The sequence below is a fragment of the Simochromis diagramma genome, unplaced genomic scaffold, assembly GCF_900408965.1.
Source record: "Simochromis diagramma unplaced genomic scaffold, fSimDia1.1 OVJJ01000510.1, whole genome shotgun sequence".
Lineage (NCBI taxonomy): Eukaryota > Metazoa > Chordata > Actinopteri > Cichliformes > Cichlidae > Simochromis > Simochromis diagramma.
In genome coordinates, this window is record NW_024387326.1 from 935152 (window position 1) to 955107 (window position 19956).

General features: G+C 41.5%; 2 protein-coding genes across 3 annotated transcripts; both read right to left on the reverse strand.

Moving 5' to 3' along the window:
* Nucleotides 1–773: 773 nt before the first annotated feature.
* Nucleotides 774–13118, reverse strand: arhgdia (Rho GDP dissociation inhibitor (GDI) alpha). 2 transcript variants are annotated; one of them, XM_040006225.1, is made up of 6 exons: nucleotides 12992–13118; nucleotides 4446–4644; nucleotides 3575–3658; nucleotides 3045–3121; nucleotides 2825–2888; nucleotides 774–2548 (listed from the first exon to the last, which is right to left on the reverse strand). In XM_040006225.1, exons 2-6 carry the CDS (start codon nucleotides 4636–4638, stop codon nucleotides 2346–2348), a joined length of 621 nt encoding a protein of 206 aa, XP_039862159.1. In that variant the 5' UTR covers nucleotides 4639–4644; nucleotides 12992–13118; the 3' UTR covers nucleotides 774–2345. The 2 variants fall into 2 exon arrangements, with proteins under 2 accessions (XP_039862159.1, XP_039862160.1); XM_040006226.1 differs by lacking the exon at nucleotides 12992–13118 and adding an exon at nucleotides 5894–6317.
* Nucleotides 13119–14102: 984 nt separating this feature from the next.
* On the reverse strand, nucleotides 14103–17359 carry alyref (Aly/REF export factor). The gene is made up of 6 exons (XM_040006220.1): nucleotides 16982–17359; nucleotides 15421–15579; nucleotides 15180–15327; nucleotides 15034–15097; nucleotides 14762–14951; nucleotides 14103–14673 (listed from the first exon to the last, which is right to left on the reverse strand). The coding sequence occupies exons 1-6, from the start codon at nucleotides 17219–17221 to the stop codon at nucleotides 14659–14661; spliced, it is 816 nt and encodes a 271-aa protein (XP_039862154.1). The 5' UTR covers nucleotides 17222–17359; the 3' UTR covers nucleotides 14103–14658.
* Between the last annotated feature and the right edge of the window lie 2597 nt (nucleotides 17360–19956).

Sequence of the window (19956 nt, forward strand, 5' to 3'; positions counted from 1 at the left end):
TAACTTAGAAACTACGATTCTTAACATGTACAAAGTAGCCTGTAAAGATTTCTAACGTGTCACATTTGACCTCTGACCTCTCCTTCAAGGGCCGTAGATTGATCCGAAAGTCAAAGTGATAATACTATTAGCCGATTTTTTTCTTACTGCCATTATTTGCATCGACAACATATCCCCAATGATATGAGGATTGTAAATATCATGGTACTTTGGACCTCTGACCTCTCGTTCGAGGTCAAACTTTTAAAAATAAGACATGTTAAGAAACCCTGCTTAAAACTCTGCTGCCTTTGTTTGTACTGCTAACATTTAGGAATGATACTGGTAAACAGGGAGTCTAAATAACACAATTTGTATACAAATATGTCTCGTTTGACCTCTGACCTCACTTTGGCATTTTACATCTGCCTCTTTCAGCTTGAGCCCAAAATCTGTTAGATTTTTAAAGAAAGTACTGTCAAGACAAATAATGAATCCACATAAATAATTAGTAATTATTCTCAGGATGACGTCAGTAATTACAAAAGCCTGCCCTAGGCACTTGTTTTTACTGCACTACAAACCTCTTAAAGTACATTTAAAAAGAACAAAGAAAACAAAGTGAATATATACAAAATGCAGCACTATTACCTTTCAAGTAAATACTGCCCAGAGAGCGAGTTTCTTGGCAGAGGTTTGAGCTCTGAGTGCTTCTTTGTTTTGCTAATAGTTGCAAAAGTGCTCATGAAGGAAGTTTGTTTGGTAATAACCCTGAATAAAACACGACACACACACCCAGTCTGAACACTTTAATGTGAACACAGATCAGTAAACTGTAGGGTAATACAAATAGCACACATCGAGTCTCACTCAACCCACAGAGGAAAAACATCAGTCCACGGCACGAGAGCTGAACGAAGCTTGACGGGCTTCACTCGGATACTTATGGAGTGTATTTAAAAAAAAAATAAAATAAAATAAAAAAAGGAAAAACACTTTCATATGGCAGGATGTGTTAACCATCAGTGTCTGGTTAAAGGACTCGCGTCTCTATTCTGGTTCATAAGTCAATTATAGACGATTCTGAGCTCTGCCGAGTCAGCAGAGGCGGCGCGTGGCCGGTCGGGAGAGTCTGCAGGCACAGTCAGGAGTGGTAATCTTTAACTTGAGCAATACGAGGTGAGCGTTTTAACAGTTTTCTGCGGTGTTCGGCTCAATAGGGAACTGAGGTAACGCGCTAGAATTGATGTCCTCAGGAACATAAGAGGAGACTGGGTGATATAAAGCCATTAGTACAACCCGGACTCTTACATTTAGAGTTCATTTATTAGATTTGAAGAAACCTACAAAGTACTGAAATGAAGGTGTTGGCGAATAAAGCTGATATGATTGACACCCTGAAACAAGGAGATTAGCATGTCCTCAGTCCTGATTCCCTGTCAATGTAATACAAAATCTGTTAAAACAGGCTCACACGATGGTCTGGCAAATATAATATTTAATAGTAAGAAGGCAACTGGCTCAACTAGGCTGTCTATTTTTTATTTACTTGTTAAGGCCACACGGCTGCTAAAAAACAAAACAAAAGAAAACCTGCCAAAATACCCTGATCAGGAAAAAAAAAAGAAAAAACAGCCACAGCTAAAGCGAGGGAATGCAAGGGGGTTAGAGGTAACTGCTTTCCCTCTTCTCTCAGCAGAATTTGCTGGCTGTTCGACTATTTGGAAAAAAGAAGTGGCCTGAATTCCAAATAATTTAACAAGACCCAACTACAAATAATCTGCTCAAAGGCTTTAGGCGGGCTGTGTCCAAGATTTGTGTCCAGCAATTACTGCTCAGTGACCGTACAGCGACCGTGTGCACGCAGCACTTTAGCTTCCTGTACAATTCTTTCCAAGGCAGATCGTGGTAATCGTACAAAACAATGTGAAAAAGAGAGAAAAGAAAGGAAGGAAAAAAGTGATAGAGAGAAATCAAATTTGCTTGTTAACAGATGCTTTTTTTTTTTCTTCCTTTTTTATAAACAAACTGTAACCAAAAATCTGGATAATGAACACCATTTACTTTCTCCGTTTTTTTTTTAAGATGTCATTCTTGTAATAAAGGCTGGTGCAAACAAAAATCAATCAGCGTTGCTATGGGAGGAATGATGAAGTGATTGGAATTTAGAAGAAAAGGAAAATAGTTGGAACCGCAGGAGAGGAGTGAGCAAGCTGATGGACGGAGAGAGCAAAAGACTGAAACAATCGAATATCCAGGGGGAGGTGGGAATGATGGCAAGAAAAAAAGAAAAGCGGAAACAAAGCAGAGGAAGACATTGGTGGACCAGCGAATGAGTGTGGGAAGGGGGAAAAAATAAAAAAAAATCAGTCCTTCCAATCCTTCTTGATAGCGAGGCTCCATTCCCAAGACAGGTGATCGTTTTTGTCGTCATCGGTGAACTTGGACTTGATATGGTAGGTGCCGCGGGCCAGCATCCCTTTTGGGGCTTCCTCCATTGTGGTGAGGAACTCGTACTCCTCGCTTGGTCTGGGGCCGTAGCTGCCCACCATGTAATCAGACTTGTCAACTGCACATCACAGAGGGAAAGAAAAAGGAGAACTTTAGGATCAAGAGGCAGACTCACTAGTTTTTATTTTGTTTTGCCTTTTGTTTTTAAGTCAGTTTAGCTCCAGCATGGATTTTTATCATATGAAAATGGTTATAGTTTTAGTTTCATTGTTTTTTAATAATTACTGTATGGTGACCATGTATGAGAGGCAAGGTTTAGGAAAATCAGTACAGCTTTATAAAAAAACAAAAAACAAAAAAAACCAGCAGAGTGAGATGATTTGAGCAGGCTCACCTTTAACTCCTTTCCTGAAAGTTTGCTGCATGTACTTCAGGCCTGACACGATCTCTTTGTTGACCTGCAGAAGGCAACAAGAGTTAAATTCCTCTGAAAAGCCTCTGACGATAATGATAGTGCTCTGCAGACTGCAGTTACATCTCCAGCAGTGATGTAACAACAACACTGCGACGTAAACAGAGCGCAGTGGCGAGTGTGACAAACACCAGACTCTCACCTTGAAGCAGATCTTTATTCTGTACTCAACTCCCTCCTTCATCGGAAACGGGTTCTTCCTGAAGCTTTCCAGGTCCCCTGGCAGATGAAAGCAACACAGCAGGGACAGAAGAGTCAGATTCTTTCCACTTTGACAAAAAAAAAAAAACAACCCCCCCCCCCAAAAAAATACACAGCAGGCTGATAAACAAACAGTTCCCGTGGATTTTGGGGTTTCAACACCCTGTAGTAAGAATAATGACCACCAGGGGGAACAATGTCCCAAGTGAGCCTCTGCTCTGCTGGAGGGGGCTGAAGTTTCAGGAAATGGCTCATTAACGCGGACACATAGGAATCAAGTCGACACTGATTAGTGAACTAATGACCCAGCAGGCCTATGACCCCCACCCCACACACACACACACACACACACCTACACACCTTTCCATTAACACAACAATGAGACTTGTATGCCAGCCTCACTTCTGCTCACTTATTTTAGATTTCTAGTTTCTAAACTAAAATCGGCACGGACACACCTGCTCTACTTACCAGTCAGATCGAGGACCAGATTGTTTGGAGCCGTATCGCACACCAGAACCATCTTCGTCACCTGGACGTTGGGGACAGTGGGATCTAAGACAAGAAGAAAAAGTCACGCAATTAAAAACATCGTCACAGTATAGCAGGAGATAGAAAATCTCATTAGTTTGAATAAAACAACAGAAACATGCTCAGGGGAGGTGTTACGTACACACACATCCATTTGTGTGTATATAACTACTCGAACACTCACTCTACGTTGCATTTAATTTCAGTGAAATTTGTCTAAAACATTAAACGCTCGTATCTGGCGAGTTAGAAACGCCATAACAATCTCTGCTTTTCAAGCTCTTGAACTGAAATTGTAATCCGGAAAGGATTTGCTTTACTTTGCACACGTGGAGTTGCTCTACTTTCATGAATACTGTGCTAAAATTAGTCATTTAAAGCCTTTTAACTAACAAAGATTTCAGATCAACAGTACCAGCATGCTGTATGACAGTAAATCTGTATATTTTTAAACAGATTTCTTTGCTGAGAATATAACTCAATGGCAAAAATACAGGAAAGAGTCTGTCTGAGCTGTTAATGACTAGTTTCTGACTCATCAGCTCAGTTTTCAATATTCTAACTGTTTCCACAACAAATTCCTGGCCTTGTTATACGCCGTGCTATTGGTAGGACAAACATGTTGAGCAACAACGTTGGCAGGTTTATTAAAGAATGACTTTAACATACTTTTGTCATGTCGTCACTACACAGGTTTTAATCATAAATTAAAAAAGGCACAAGCTAAATCCACAAGAAAAAACACTCCAACTCTTCTTGAAATCAACGCGTATTTAAGCTTATTGACGTATGTTAATTAACATCAACACACCAACGACTACAGCAGCCGCGTTTCCCAGCAGCGCCTCCTTGTACTTGCGCAGGCTCTCGTCATCTTGGTCCAGCTCCTGGATCTCCTTCAAGCTCTTCTGGGCGGGGGGTTTGTAGTTGACAGAAGAGTCGCTCTCATCATTGGCTGCTGCGATCGCTGCCAGCTCCTCTGGTGTGGGCTCGTGCTCTGCCATGGTGTGCTAATTGCAGCAGGAAACATTGACAGAAGAGAGAGGAAGGGTTAGATGACAGGAAAGTAGAGTAATACACTTTGACCGACAGAGGTTCGCACCACAGACTGCTTCTCCTTTTCACTCTTGCTACGAAGCAAAGTAGCGACGGGCTGTTTAAGACTTCCAGCTGCTGGGATTCATTATCCTGAGGGATAACAAACTTTGACCTGGGCGCAGCACTCTAAAGCTGCAGGTCATGTAGGAAGAAACAGCCTATTCTACTGCTTTAATAGTTCACATGCTGAAAGACAAAGTAATGGCATCTGCTCTGCAAAAACTTTCACTTCAGAGCAACTTCCCTGTTCAAACAGAGTGACAAGAGGAACAATCCACAGAGCTCGTGTGCACTATTTTCTTCATTAACAGGCAGCTGGCAACAGGTCAGCTATATTGAAATAAACCAAAGATGAGTCAGTTTTGTGCCTTGTGGGCAACTTTCACATTATTTTGACAAGAGCCCAGCCACTTCCAAAGCCCCTTTGTTTATTCAACACCTCAACACAGACTTGCACATATGCACACACCCTGACAGACACGAGCCAAGACACGTGACACTAACCCTCGCAGTCTACTTGGCGGACCAGCCAATTTCCCTGATGTCGCAGCGATGACATACAGCAGAGGTTGGTGGTCTAAGAAGCTGATGGTTATCTGAGCTCCATGCTGTTCTAGTCTCTCCGGCTCAACAGCAAGTAAAAAACAGCAATGTGCGCGTGGCCGTTTACACCCAGCTGTGCTCTCACAACCACTCTTACTGCTAATTGCCAGTGATTCTGAGCAGGCAACAGCACAGTGAGACCTTGGACAACAAACCTGCTCTAGTTATGCAATTTATAACATCTGGTGCACAAATGCTGGGCAAAGCCTACACAGTGCTGTTCAACACATGCAGCTGGATGATGGTACTGTGTAACACTTGCGTGAGGTCTGTTCTGCAAGCATAACAAGATGAGAACAGAACCTGCAGTCCTCAACAAACTGATAGCACTTTTCTACTCTTATCGACCACTGAAGCCTCACGTACAGTGCAAACCACAGTCGCAGTCATACAGTGCTTTATCGACTTGAAGCAGTTGATTTATCACACATAGAAAGCAAGAAGGCAGAGACCTGCAACGGAAACACAAAGACCAGCTTTCATGCACTTTGCCCTTTGAGGCAAATTTCAAAGCAACTCTAAACTTCTAACAAAATTAGAAGAAGTGACACTACTTACTGTCAAATAATGGGGTAACACAGCAGAAAGCTCTTTCTGGTCAGTGACAATTATTTATTAAGCTGGAGGTGTTGCCCTGTCTTGCCATGAACAGAACATTCCTCCTAGCTAGCGAGCAGCTACACCCTCAAATGTCTCATCCTGCGTGTTTGCATGTTGAAAGAACTTCCTGTACTGCGCTGAATTTAACCATGCATCAACACGGGCCACACGTATCACGGTTTTAAACTGTGCAAAAATGTGCAGTATTGCATTAGACTGAAAGAGGAAGATTAGAGCACCAACTTCTTCTCCGTTAAACTCTTAGTTACACATGCTACAAAGATGCAGGCAGTGACTAACATCTCAGCTTCTTTTTCTTTTGTACTGTTGCAAATCAGGTTAACCCAGGAGGTAATGACACAATGAACGGGTACAAGCGAGCTAACAAATGCGGATAAAGCAAACGCACAAGAACCCACCAGACAAACAACCCTTAAGTGGCGACAGCTTACGAGGCCAGTTTCACCTGCTCAGTACAGGTTGTTACCCTCAGAAGCAGAATACAGCTGACACAACCTCACCCATCGCAGCAAATCACACTCAGCAAATGAACAGTGTTGAAAAAAACAAAACTGGTTTGTTGATCCGCCTAACCCTCTGCTCTGCTCTATTTTGCCTCCATATACAGTTGGGCATTAGCCAAGCAGGAACTGAGAATGCAGCACAGTTTGTTTTTTTTGTTTTCCCCAAATTGGGCCTCTATGCTCCCTTAAAAGCACAAATTCCTCTTATCCCAATAGCTTGCTGGTTTGGCCTGTCAGCTGTGTGAGTGTTTCCTGGTCAAAAAGACAGGGAGAGAGAGACGGAGAAGAAAATCAGACCAGATATCACAGTGATGTGTCATATCATTCTTCAAGGCACAGGTTGTTTTTCTCGCTTCCTCTTCTCGACTTTCAATGCACTCCTTGTGACGGCTGTGCAGCGAGCAGCATTGTGACTGCAGCATACCAAACCGTCACACAGCAGGAAGTGCTCAGTCACAGAGAACTGGCATGTTTCTCTACTGGAAACTATTCTGAAAATCTCAAGTCAAAACTTCTCTGTCCTAAATCTCAGCTGTTAGTGTATAATTTTTTTTTTTTTGACTGGATCAGTACCTCACCTCCAAGATCAAAGTATGGCTGAATCTAATAACTATATACTATTCAGTTAGTGATGCTAACCCACTAGTTAAGTCACAAAGCAAACCTTGAACTGAGCTTCTACACCGTTGGCATTTTGAAACCGCAAATTTTTACATCGCAACGGAGACGCGCCAAGCTTTACTCTCCTTTTTTGACTCCAATGGGGGCCGAAATACAACAAAATGATTCTATTCTATTCAACCAGAGCTAAAACTAGACTGAGATCATAAAATCATCAAGACAGGTCATAAAATCAGAACATGGTTTAATTGCTTTAATTGTTGTACAGCGCTTTGTGAGCTCTATATAAAGAAGCTTTACTAAGAACACATGAAAAGCAGGTTTGCATTATGGCATTGCTGGCACAAGTAAGCATGCAGGGTTAAGACACTTCCTGCTTCCATTTTCATGCTTGGAAAACGGAAGCCAGTGTGTCCATCTTTTGTATACAGTGTACGATTGGATAACATTTTCCCAGAAAAACATGATTATGGTGCACAAAGAAACAGTTTCCAAATTTGTCTCTAATGATACTAAGCCTGGTAATGACTAGACTGACGTGAAATACAATCACCATAATAAATGCAGGCAGTCATTTCTGAACTGTAAAACTGCAGGGCATCTGATGAAGTTATTCCAGTGCATCGAGCCACATTTACCAACATAAGCACCAAGAAATTATAGATACGGCTGTTCTAAGTGTGGCAGACAGCCACATCACTTCAAGCTACCATCTTAATCAAGTGTGAAATTGTTGATTCAGCATATTTTTATAAAAAAAAAAAGGGGGGGGGGGGGGGGCATAAATAGATTAGTTTGAACAATACTGACATCACCACCCTCATAATAATACCCCTTTTTTTTCCCCCCTCGCTCAATCCATGTGGCTTGTGGCTAAGCAGCTACATACTGAGCTGACAGGAAAAGGCCCCGTCATTGTTCTGCCTGCTGGGAATCAACACAGAGGTCATGAGATCGTGTAAACCCACACTGGGATGTGCTGCTGGACTTCTCCTTTTCAGTGTCCTAACCTTCACCTGTGCTACTTTCTCCTTACAGGTGATAATCTCGCCGCTTGGCTGGACTAAGCAGCACAAATTTACAAACATACCAGGCTTGGCAGGAGTTGAGGCTTGAGATTAGTCTTGCTCCCTAGCAACACTGCTGAGCAACAAGAAAAGGTGGGATTATGGATCACAAGGCATTCGGGGCCAGGAGAGGAAAGTGTTTGTGTGGAAGTGTCGCTGGTGACGCACCAGGAAGCTCTCCTGTTGAAACATTAGTGACTGTGGCAAGTTATTGAGGTTAAGGAGGCACCAGGTAATCCCTGTGGGATGACACAAGAGCTACAGGTGTCATTAATATATGTGTGTGAGTGTTCATAAGGGTAATGAACTAGATATTATATTACTGAAACATCCATACAATGAAAGCAAACTTGTGGTTCTTGTGTTTGTCCTCATCTTTCAGGTTGCATTTTGTTGTTGTTGAATATCTACTTTTAACCATTAATGACGTGAATAAAAAAGTTATTCTTTCATATGCCACATCCCCTGGACAGAAATACTAGAAAACAAATTTTATAGATTTTTTTTTTTTTTTTTAATCAAAGTTAAAGTCAACTTTTTATTCTCTACTAAAATACTGAGCATTATTTCGATAGTAAATAGAGATTAGAAGTGATATATTCTGTATTTTCCTGGTTTACTTTCATTAAGCACCATGAACGGCATTATTTAAAAATTAAAATGTAACATTTATTATATATTTATAGAATATCTAATATATATTAAAAAAATAATAAAACATGGTTATGAGTTTAATCTACTAAAATTACTTAGATTTAACCTGGGTTTTTAATCATGGAAAGTCAGGGTTCACAAAGCATTTTCTTTAGTTGTTGTTGGCATTTATTTTGATTTGCTGTTTGAGCATATTGGCATAATGTGGTTGGTGCTGGCATCACCTAACCAATCCTAAATATGGGATTAGAGCTACAGACTTCTAACAACAAACTGTAATCCTGAGAAAACATGAGGAAGTAAAAGACAAAACCCAAATGAATCCCAGCAACTGCAACAACAAAGTCTCAATAGATGCGACTCTAAATACAATCACGTATTCTATTCAATTTGTAGGCTGTGTAGGTGTATCATTTTGATGTCCAAGTCAGTTTTAGCCTTATTTAGTCTCAGGAGTGAGCACTTCAAAGGTATGCCTATAGATATAAAAGGTCAACAAGTGGGCAGCCTTTGGAGCATCTGTTAAAAGGACTGTGACTACACAAAGCATATGTAGCAATAAAATTGCTTAGAAATCATTTGCAGAAAGCAGGAACAAAAAAAAAAAAAAAAAAAGAGGACATAATAGTTTCCTCTGTAGAGAATCAAACATTTACTGATGCCGTTCAAAGAAAGCCAAAGGGCTTACACACACATTTTAGGGTCCATCTCACTGTCTGCACTCAAAGGTTGATCGCTCATTATGATTTATCGCCTCATTTATTATCTGCTTTAAGGTGTCTGAAGATCCAGCATAAACTATCACGACAACAACAGGTTAATGTAGAGGTTTACCCCTGAGGCTACCTGGATAAGCCAGTTACCATCCCTCACAGTCCAGCCCTCTGGCCGTGGAAGATTTGATGTAATCTTATGAGCTCCGTTTAGAGCCACCGGTAATGCAATAGATGCTGCTGTTCAGGTTCTTCACTGCAGGCAAAGGGCAATGGAGCGGAGGGGGGGGACAACAAACAGCACATCACAGGCTGGAGTAAAGGCAAAACAGAGCTGCAAACTGGAAAACCCTGAATGCACCCAGGTTCAGCAACAACTCATATTTGTTAAGAATACTTTTTATTAGCCAGGTTTTCCAGTGATTAGGCACATACAGCAGCCAGGTGCATGACAAAGTAAACCAATATGGGAAGCCTGCTTTACTGATAAATCAAGAAGTGGAAGTATTATCGCTGATAACTTACAGTCTGAATTTGTTTCATGGAATAAAGCACACGTTTACCTCAGAGACAAGAACAGGACATGAACAGCGCTTTACTAGACCTTTATGAAGTGACATTTAGCTCCTGGCCTTAACTCTATTCTAGAAAGCGATGCTTTGATCCTCTCAGCTCTCTGTGTTCTTGCTCTTTCATGCAGCTCTCAGTGCGCATAAGACCTTTGGAGTCGTTCAATTTTACCTACACGATCTCTCTACAGTTGCACTTTGCTTTAGCGGTGACTTCTCTGATTTGGGTGCGCCACAAAAATCCTAATCATCAAATCAGCAGATTGGGATTTGATTCGAAATTAACTACCCTGCAATGACTGTAATGGAAAGGGGTGCTGCTGTAAGACCACATCCTGTATCCACTGTCTCTGTAGTTCAACATTTATTTTTTTTTTCATGCATACAGATCGAGAATATTTCACATGTATCAGATAATGTAACTATTATATCATTCCGCTGTTATCTTGCTGTCATTTTAAGCTTTTTTTTTTTTTTTTTTTTTATCTCAGTAGAAAATTGTGCACTTAGCACAATGACTGCAAAGAGCAGCGCTTTGGTGGCATGAATTAAGACCTGCACCACACACCACATGAAAATACCTTTCTGCTGTGCATCTGAGTAATGCAGAGCCCCCATGTTTGATGAAACTGATTAAGCCCGCAGCACATGTCTTCAAATAAGGAAGCCTTGCACCTCAGGCAGCAACTGAACCATTTTGTCTGTCAAGAAATTACTGCAAGCTTCCTTTTTCAGGCGGGCTTGATGATTCATATCCTTTAACGTGCTAACCACAGCACTGCACAACTCATCTTCTTCAAGCTAACCTGGGGGCCTAACTTAATCCAAGCTAAGCATTTTTTAATGATAGAAATGCTTGAAGGCCTACTTCTGAAGCCTCTAAAAAAAAGAAGAAAAAAAAACATGATAGGTTCAATCAAGTTGTAGGGGCAGTGCTAACATGCCAAATCTTTGAGGAAGTGTTGCAGAGCTGATGCAATCCAGAGGAACCCAACCCTAACAAATATAGACAAGTGGGTAGGATAAAAACAGAAATGCAATGAGATAAGGAGTGGAGGAGTATGCAGGGACACTGGTTAATCGGTTTAACATCTACTAATAAACAAAAGACTCTAAAATGTCACAGAAATGGTTTAAATCCATGGTCAATGAGCAGCAGAAAGAACAGGAGTGGCTGTGAGAGAACAGAAAAGCAAAACATGTCTTCATCCCCAAGAAGGCCCAGGATAAATAGGAAGCTTTAAAAATAGCCGGTGAGAAATCCCTTCGTACAGCAGCAGGAAGCTGAGCGTGAATGGGAGAGCCAAGGTGCCAGCCATGCTGAAAGGTCAGGGCTTTACGCTGCTGCTCCATGGGCGTTTTCAGCAGTGTGCCCCAGCCTGGATGGGCAACGGGGCGCGGACTACCCGATAAAGGATTGCAGCTCTGAAATGGTTTTCTTTGAGGAGGACAGCCTTGACTTGATATATATGGTGGATGGTATGAGTGTACTCCCAAAGGTGCTCCCCTGAAGATTTGAATTTAAAGTTGTGGATGCAAAGAAAGGCCTAGCCTCTTGCTCTCACACTCTGAGAGAGGAAAAGACTAATTCAAACTCACTGCATCAATTCCTGTGAGACCGAGCTAAAATAGGAGAGGCCATTGACACGATTCGTCATGACTGGCTAAGAAAGTCCACTAGAAAAGTGTGGCACATGGAGAAAAACAATGATTTGGTTAAAATCTCTTTTGTTATGTAAACTAAGAAGGGCAAATGCATCATCAACTTTACTTTATCAGTTCATAGAAATATGCTCCAGCCATTTTTGCAGTTCAGGCCTGTGGTTTTGACCCTTGCACTCTTCACTGTGAGTTGCTGGAACATGTTTGAAGATTATAGCAGTGTCAGGAAAGCACACCAAAAATGTTAAGTACCGACCCTAAATGGGTCTTTCTCCTTTCTTTTCTAAAACCTCTGTAGGCCTCTCCTCACACCAGAGGAAATAAACTGCTGCAAGACACATCCGCCCGCCACTGGAAGCTCGCAACATTTTAAATATGAGGTGAAGCAAGTGAACAATTCACGGCAGAAGTTGATTAAACAGAAGGTTCTCGACCTTCTATAAGAAAAGAAGGGGCCAAAAAATCCTCTACTTATCATACACACACATATACAGGAAGGAAAGGGAGGCTTCACGGTTTGTGTGATCACTCTGAGAAATCACTTGCCAGCCATTCAACCAAAAGCACACAGCTTAACTATCACACCCAAAGTGCTCAAGAAGTTACTCGATCTTGGCAGATTTGATCGACGTGCTCTGATTAATTGTTTGCAAGTAAAAAACAAAAAAAGCCAAAATGGTGGCTGCTTCAAGTGTAAGCTAATTCAAATTAAAAGACAGATGAGTTCCAGGAAGTGGCTGAAAAATGTTCCTCATATAAAGGACATGATCATGAAGAATGTGTTAAAGCAGACTAAACGACTAATTTGAACAAATCCCCTACTTTACTGGTAAGTGCAATCACTTTATGTGTGTGCTTTTAACAGCAACGGGTGACATTTCGTTACTTAATAGCCCCAACCCTCTCAGCTCAGATCGGGTTCAACACCCGGAAATTCACAACTAACCGACGGCTTCGAACAACTTTACAGTGACTTCGCTGTAATTTTAAGAAAACGACATTAGTGCAACTACGGGAGTATAACATGCTATTAAAAAGTAGTTCCTTAACTACAGTAAGCGATTATTTGGTAAACATTTTTTCTATAATTCAGGTTCAAGCGGTAAGTTAGCCGTTTTTTTTCCTTTTTCTTAGCAAGTAATCGATAGAAATTTGCCGGAGCAGCTTAAGGACGTATATTAACGCACATTTAACAGAATAAAATATATTATAAGAAGACTTAAGTGGGTGTTTTATCTACTCTTACCGTTATACTTGTAGTTGGCTGGAAACGTCTCCTGTGAATGGGAGTGCAGTGAAGCGGCAGAGGAAAATCTGAGCCCGGTGCCGCTGACGGGCACAATGTCCGGTATGCCACCTTCAAAATAAAGGGCGACAAAAAACGACATTTTTAAAAACGTAGCCCCAGCTGCACGCAGTATAGATACAATACATTTTAAAAATAGAAAATATCCACAACAAAGTATTTTTTATGCTCGACTATGAATTTTCTTTGTATGTGGTTCAAATAACTTAATGTTAAGTACAATTTAGAATCGTATTTTTACTGAGTGGGGACTTCTAGTTTTAGTATCTTTATACTTGTGTGACAGTATATTTTAATTAATCGTGTATGAATTGCTATTGTTTATTTTTATATGAGTTCAAATAAACTGCAAAACTACATTTCAGTCCATCAGTAACTCATAAACTATATATGTAACGCTCTTATTTGTATTATGGGTAGACTATGTTTTCTGAATGCGTAACCTATACTTCACACTGAAGTGTGAAGCTAGCATCAAATTGTCACTCTTACCTATAAATCGTACTACGCTGCTATATGAGAACAATAATAATAATGATAATAGAACAGGATAAAAAGTTTATATAAAAGTCGCGCAGATAAGATCAGATGATTTCCACGTATTACCTTGAAAGCCAACCGGAAACTGTTCTTCTGAACGTTTCACACTTTTTGCCCCGCAACGCTTCCGGGAAATATGCGCTTCGACACGCGTGGGCATGCAGATGTAGTTACCTTTTGTGGCTGTTTTTACACTACGTTCACTTCACGCCCTCTTTGGTTTTTAGTCACTTGATCACATCTGTAACACAGCACATAAGCCTCGCAAGTTTATCTTTACAGACTTGAGATTTAATACACGCCTGTGTGCTTGCAAAAGGCGTGGTGACGAGCACATACTGAAAACTTAAAAAGGTATATAGCAGAGCAGGGCGCCATCTAGTGGCTGTACTTCAACAGTATCATTTCCTGCAGCAAATAGAGCACGTTGGGCCAGGCCTACAACTAATGCGTGCATTACAATTAATCCAGTCCTCCATCTGCTAGTTAGCAAAGGTTTTCAAAACCCAAGTTCTAGGCCACTCCTTTTATTTTTCCATTTAAATGGCAAATCTGTATTTTACAGTTGTTGCAAGTTTCCAAAACAATGCAAATGTTTATTCCAAAATACAGAAACGTCAGCAAATACAGATCTTTAATCCTGATACGCTACAGGTGAAATCATACATTTTATAGTGAACTATAGTGCACAAGTAGACATGACCAGAAAAAAAACAAAACCCAAACAAACAAAGGGACATTTAACGTGGTTAATATGCACTGCAGGTTTTTATTACAAGTGTTTAACTACAGGGTAGAAGAAAAAACTGGGGAAACCCAGTTCCATAACCTACAGTTGAAACCATTTTTTTTTTTTTCCACCAGAAGAAAAAAAATAAAAAATAAAAAAAATAATCACAAACAAATCTGGTAAAAAACACTTTGGAGCATTTAAAACAAGAGGTGGGGCAATATTTTCAATCACATTAGAAGACAACCAAGTGTAAAATAATCTGCACATTTGTAACAGCCACCCTTCTGTGCAGACAGGAAGGGACGACGACCCTCAGGAGCTTGTTTTTACGTTCTTAGCTGGTGTCCATCTGAGAAAACAAACCAAGAGTTAATTAGACATGTGAGACAATCCGTTACTCAGAAGAAATCATATTTAAAAGTTTCAGGTAGACATACCCTGGCATTGTAGGCATCTAACTGGGCATCGAGCTCCTCTGCTGACAGCTGCTGCTTGCTACTACCGCCACGGCCGCCTCGTCCTCGTCCTCTAGGGCCACCTGCACCACGCCCTCCACGGCCTCTCTGCATGCCTCCAAAGCCACCACGACTTCTGTTCATCATGCCTCCTCCGCCGCCTCTGTTCAGACTGAAGATAAAGGAGCCTTTACACATTGAGTCATCAAATGCATTTGCTGCCCCCCTCCAAACAAAAAGAATTATTAACGTACCCCTGCATTGGCCGTCTCTGTGTGTCGATCTGTGATGTGACGAGCTGAATGTTCATAGGCCGCCCTAAAAACACAAACACCATGAACCTCAAAATCTTTACAGAAGCAGCGAACTTTAAGAAACTGTTTATACTGGCAGGACTTACCATCCAGTGGGATGCCGTTGTATTGCTTCATGGCCTTGAGCGCATCTGCCCTCCTTTCAAAGTGGACATCTGCAGTTCCCAGGCTTCTTCCTGATCGGTCGTAATGAACTGCGGCCTTTTTCAGAGTTCCAAACTCAGCAAAAAGTTCCTAAAAAACACACGCCCAAAACAATTGGTCCCTCTTGATCCAGACTGTTAAACACACCAACCCAGGCCAAGAATCACAAACAACTTAGAATACCTGAATATCTGCATCTGAGACCCCAAAGTCGAGATTGGACACAAGGAGCTTCCCTCCAGTTTCCACGCCAGCTCCTCCTCCACCTCCAGCAGCACCATTGAAGCCGCTGAAGCCGTTGTCGAACATGTCGTGCTGCCACTTATCTGGAAGCTGTTTAGGCTGCAACAGACGAAAGAGAACGCACCTGCTGACTTCAGGATCCCCTTGCCTCTGCTATTCACAGAGTCCACACGGCTGGGTGTTGGGGCAAGCAGGGGCTCCACTTCCAACATGGCCAGGGTGCTCAGGTCCCCCAAGAGGATCCCCACTATTCCCTGCCCACCCCATCACTACAAGCAAGTGAATCACTTCGGACATATAAGGACATACACAAGACAACTTAATATATATAGAAAAATTAAAAGGCAAGGGGATGTCTTGTATACAACCTGTACATGCATACACTTTGGATACATTTTTTTTTTAAAGTACATGTCTTTTCAATGACCAAGTTCAAATGGAGCTAACTGATTTTATTATAGCCCACTCCCACCCATAATCTCTATGTTTAAACCCAAACAACCTCCCATTCTAGCTACAAAAATTGCCCACTGTTTTCTTGCCAGCTGCACCTCCACCAGAGGCCCTCCAGACATGATCCTCAGGGACACAGGGGGTCGCCGTCTGAAGCAGCGTTGCCTCCAGCGTTGCACCATGTTTTCCAGGCCCGCCCAAGAGTTCTTTACCAAGCCACGAAAAGGGCTTTCATGAAGGGGGAAATGTCCATAGGATGAGTGGGGAAGGGGATGTAAACAAACTGAAAGGGGGCCCAGCTACCCCCCCATCAATGAGCGTGGATTATCTGAGCGTCCATTTTGAGACACGCCATTTTGACTGGGGCTTTGTTTAGATATTCATTCACAATTAAGGAGTGATGATTTGCCTTAACATGAAAACTATCAGAGAGGAGGTTTAAAGTCCACTGATCCATCCAAAAAGCAACAGCCACACCGGTTGAATAGCCACCAAAATGGGCCTTGCTGAGAAGAGCGTCAGCCACTCCCGAACAAAAGGCCGTCTGGTCGCTGCGCTGGGACTTGACCAAAAAAAAAAAAAAAAGGAAGGATTTTGCTCCCACGATAGTAGCGTGCGGGTAGACTTTGTTGTTGATGCGATTTCCTTTCACCATCAATTTGACACAAGAGGTGGAAAAGCACCGATATGGACCTTGGACGACTAGCTCTAAATTAAGGCGCTTGATTCAAAATGGCGCCGCTTCGGCCTTTACGATCCAACTTTAGCTAGTTAGCCAACACGGCTAACACAACTGCTCTCTCCAAAAAGGGCTCCTCTTGAAAAAGGATGTAACACATACGGATTGTGGGAGAAGGGACACAATATGCATACAACTTCCATTAATGCTTAGCCGCCAACTATAGAGCTCTCCTCCGAAGGGAAAACTCGGCGGCTAGCAATCATTTTATTCGCTTGACTAGCAAGCTGGCTAGGGGATTAGCTACAGAACGACGTTAACCAGGCATTTTCAGCTTTGTCGAAGGCTTTTCCTTTAACTTTCTCATACCCTGCTGTAAGGCGTTGGTCTGCCTCTAGCGCGTTTCGGGATCTGTCGATTCCTCATCGGGCCGGATCCGCCGCCCCGGCCTCCAAATCCTCCACCGCTGATTCCGAGACGCCCGGGGCCTCCTCCTCCACGGCCGCCTGCGCCTCCGCGGCCTCGACCTCTGCCGCCCCGGCCTCCACCTCTCTGCTGCCTGTTCTGCTTGATAATGTCGTCTAGAGACATATCCATTTTATCGGTCATTATGCTGCCCCAATAATGCTAAACTGTTAATGAAATAGTTAAAAAAAAAAAGTAAAGCCCTAGACTTCAATGGTCCCTCTGCCTGCTCTTTCCTCTCTCTCCCCGACGACAAAACACAATGAGCAGACCTTTGCTCAATAAAGAAAAACAGTTTCGTCGCGTAGCATACGTAGACATACGTCAACGCGTAGTAACAACTTTCTGTCCAATCAGACTTTAGTACAAAGTTACCAACAGGGAATTGCTATTGTTTTGCTCCCCAGATGAGTATCGGTAAACAATTAACAGTATCGTCCGAAACAATGAATCTACAATTATTCAAATAATCTAAATATTAAATAAATTTACAGTTTTCACTGTAAATTTCATTATTTTGAGTTGTAGTTGAAAGTCTTCAGTACACAAACTACTACAGCTATGTGTGTATAAAATAACTGAAATAAAAAAAACGAAAAAGAAAGAAAATGTACCACTGTTATTCAGTTTGAATAAATATGTACATATTTGTGGCCATAACCGATCGTCATGGTAATTTTTTGGCTTTTAATGATTTCTGTGAACTGACGTTTTCCAGTGTGGAATGATTGTAAAGCACAGGCTAAACTATAGACATACACCCCACAATTGTCCAAACTGCACCTAAGCCAGACACTGCCTGCTGACAGTTACATTGCACAAAGTGTTTGGAATAACGAAGAAGTAGGACCACCTCCAAATCACCTCACTTCACATAAAGTCAGCGGCTAAGTGGTTGAAACCTGGACACATTTGGTGTTTCAACAACTGGTTTTGGCATGGATAAACATAAAGCTGCTTCAATGGCCTTCCCAAAGCCCCACTTCAACCCTACTGAAAATCTGTGGACTACACTTAAACGTAAGTGCCAGGAAATCAAGCAATTTAAGTGACCTTTGCAAATTCTGCCCATAAGACTGGTCAAATGTCCACCTAGAATTATGCCAAAAATGTTTATGGCTAACAAAAGTGTGTTATCAAGGTGCAACTTGCTAAATTGTGGGGTGAGCCTGCATGTATACTTCTGCATACATAAATTCAAACTTGTGCGCCCAAATGGTGTTTTTTTTTTTCTCAAGTCATTAATGATGTATGGTGTACAATCATTCCACTGTGGAAAAAGAACAGTTCAAAGAAATAATTCATCAAAGTCCAACTGTGTGGATAACAATCTTTAATACAGCGCTTTGAATAAAAGCATAATTTTCCAAGATAGCTTTTTTAGAGCTTAGTAAACAGCTTTTTTACCCTCTGGATCAATTTCAGATTTTTTCTGCATTTAGAAATAGAAAATGCATTGAGTCATATGGTATCCGATTTTTAGGCACTGATGGTGTGATAACAGCTGCAGCTACACAGAGCTGTGCAGGTTGAGATTACCACACTCACAACTAGGTTTGGATATTTTAACAATGCCTGCATTCATCCAGTCCAATTCAATAAATTATTTAAGACATTTTTACCCTTGGCTTAGTTATCCCTTGCTGGCACAATCTGTCAGTTCAGACACAGTTATCTATCACCTATATATCCATCGATATTTTTAACCACATATCCAGTTCAAGGTCAGGCAGAGCTGAAAGTGGGCAAGGGGTGGGGTACACCATGCACAGGGTAACACAGAAACACAAATAACCATTTACACCCTTTTGACTACAGCCAGTTTAGAATCACCATTTGATCCAACCTGTATGTTTGGAGATTTAAAGCACTTAGCTAAGTTAAATTAATCAACAAGATCGAATTATCTACTGCACTAAATTAAACAAACAGCTGCAAATAATTATGCTGCAAAATGGATCAGTATATAATGAGATGTTAAAAAAGCTCCTGTAGGTGTTAAATAAATGATAATGGACTGGTTCTTATATAGTGCTTTTCTACCCTAGTTGAGCACTCAAAGCGCTTTGTACAACATCCCTCATTCACCATTCATACAAGGATTTATTTCTATGCTTTATCTAACTCCTAAGGGCTTTCTATCAAACACTGACACACATTTACACTTCGATGGATGTATCAGAAAACAACTCTGGGTTCAGACTGGAGCACCCAGGAATCAAGCCAACAATCTTCTGATCCACCTCCTGACCCACAGCCACCCCAGTACTATTCTATATACACTATATTGCTCGTCTGTCTTAACACACGTGTGAACTTGAGTGACATCGCAATTTTAATTCAGAGGGTTTAATATGATGTCTGCCCACCCGTTGCAGCTAGACCAGCTCCAACTCTTCTGGGAAGACTTTCCACAAGGTTTAGGAGTGTTTATGGGAATTTTGGACCATTCTTCCCAAAGCACATTTGTCAGGTTGGATGAGAAGTCCTGTCTTGCAGTCTAATCTAATTCATGCCAAAGATGTTCTGTTGGGTTGAGGTCAGGACTCTGTGCAGGATAGTCAAGCTCTCACTCATCCATGTCTGCCAAAATGGCTAAAGCAGCTTTCCTTTCAAAAATTATCTCTACCAATGGTAACAATCCTCGAATTTTATTTAAAATTTTTAACTCTGTGGTCAACCCCTGCCCCACTATGCCGCTGCTGTGCTCCCCGGTTCTTTGCGAACAATTTTTAAATGATTTTTTAGATAAAGTTTCATCTCTCAAATCTGCTCTTCCTTTAATGACAGGCCCTGTGTTTACCCCTGACTGTTCCTCTACCTTCCATCAGTTTGAACCCGTTTCACTCCCTACTCTTAAGCGTCTAGTTGAACAGCTG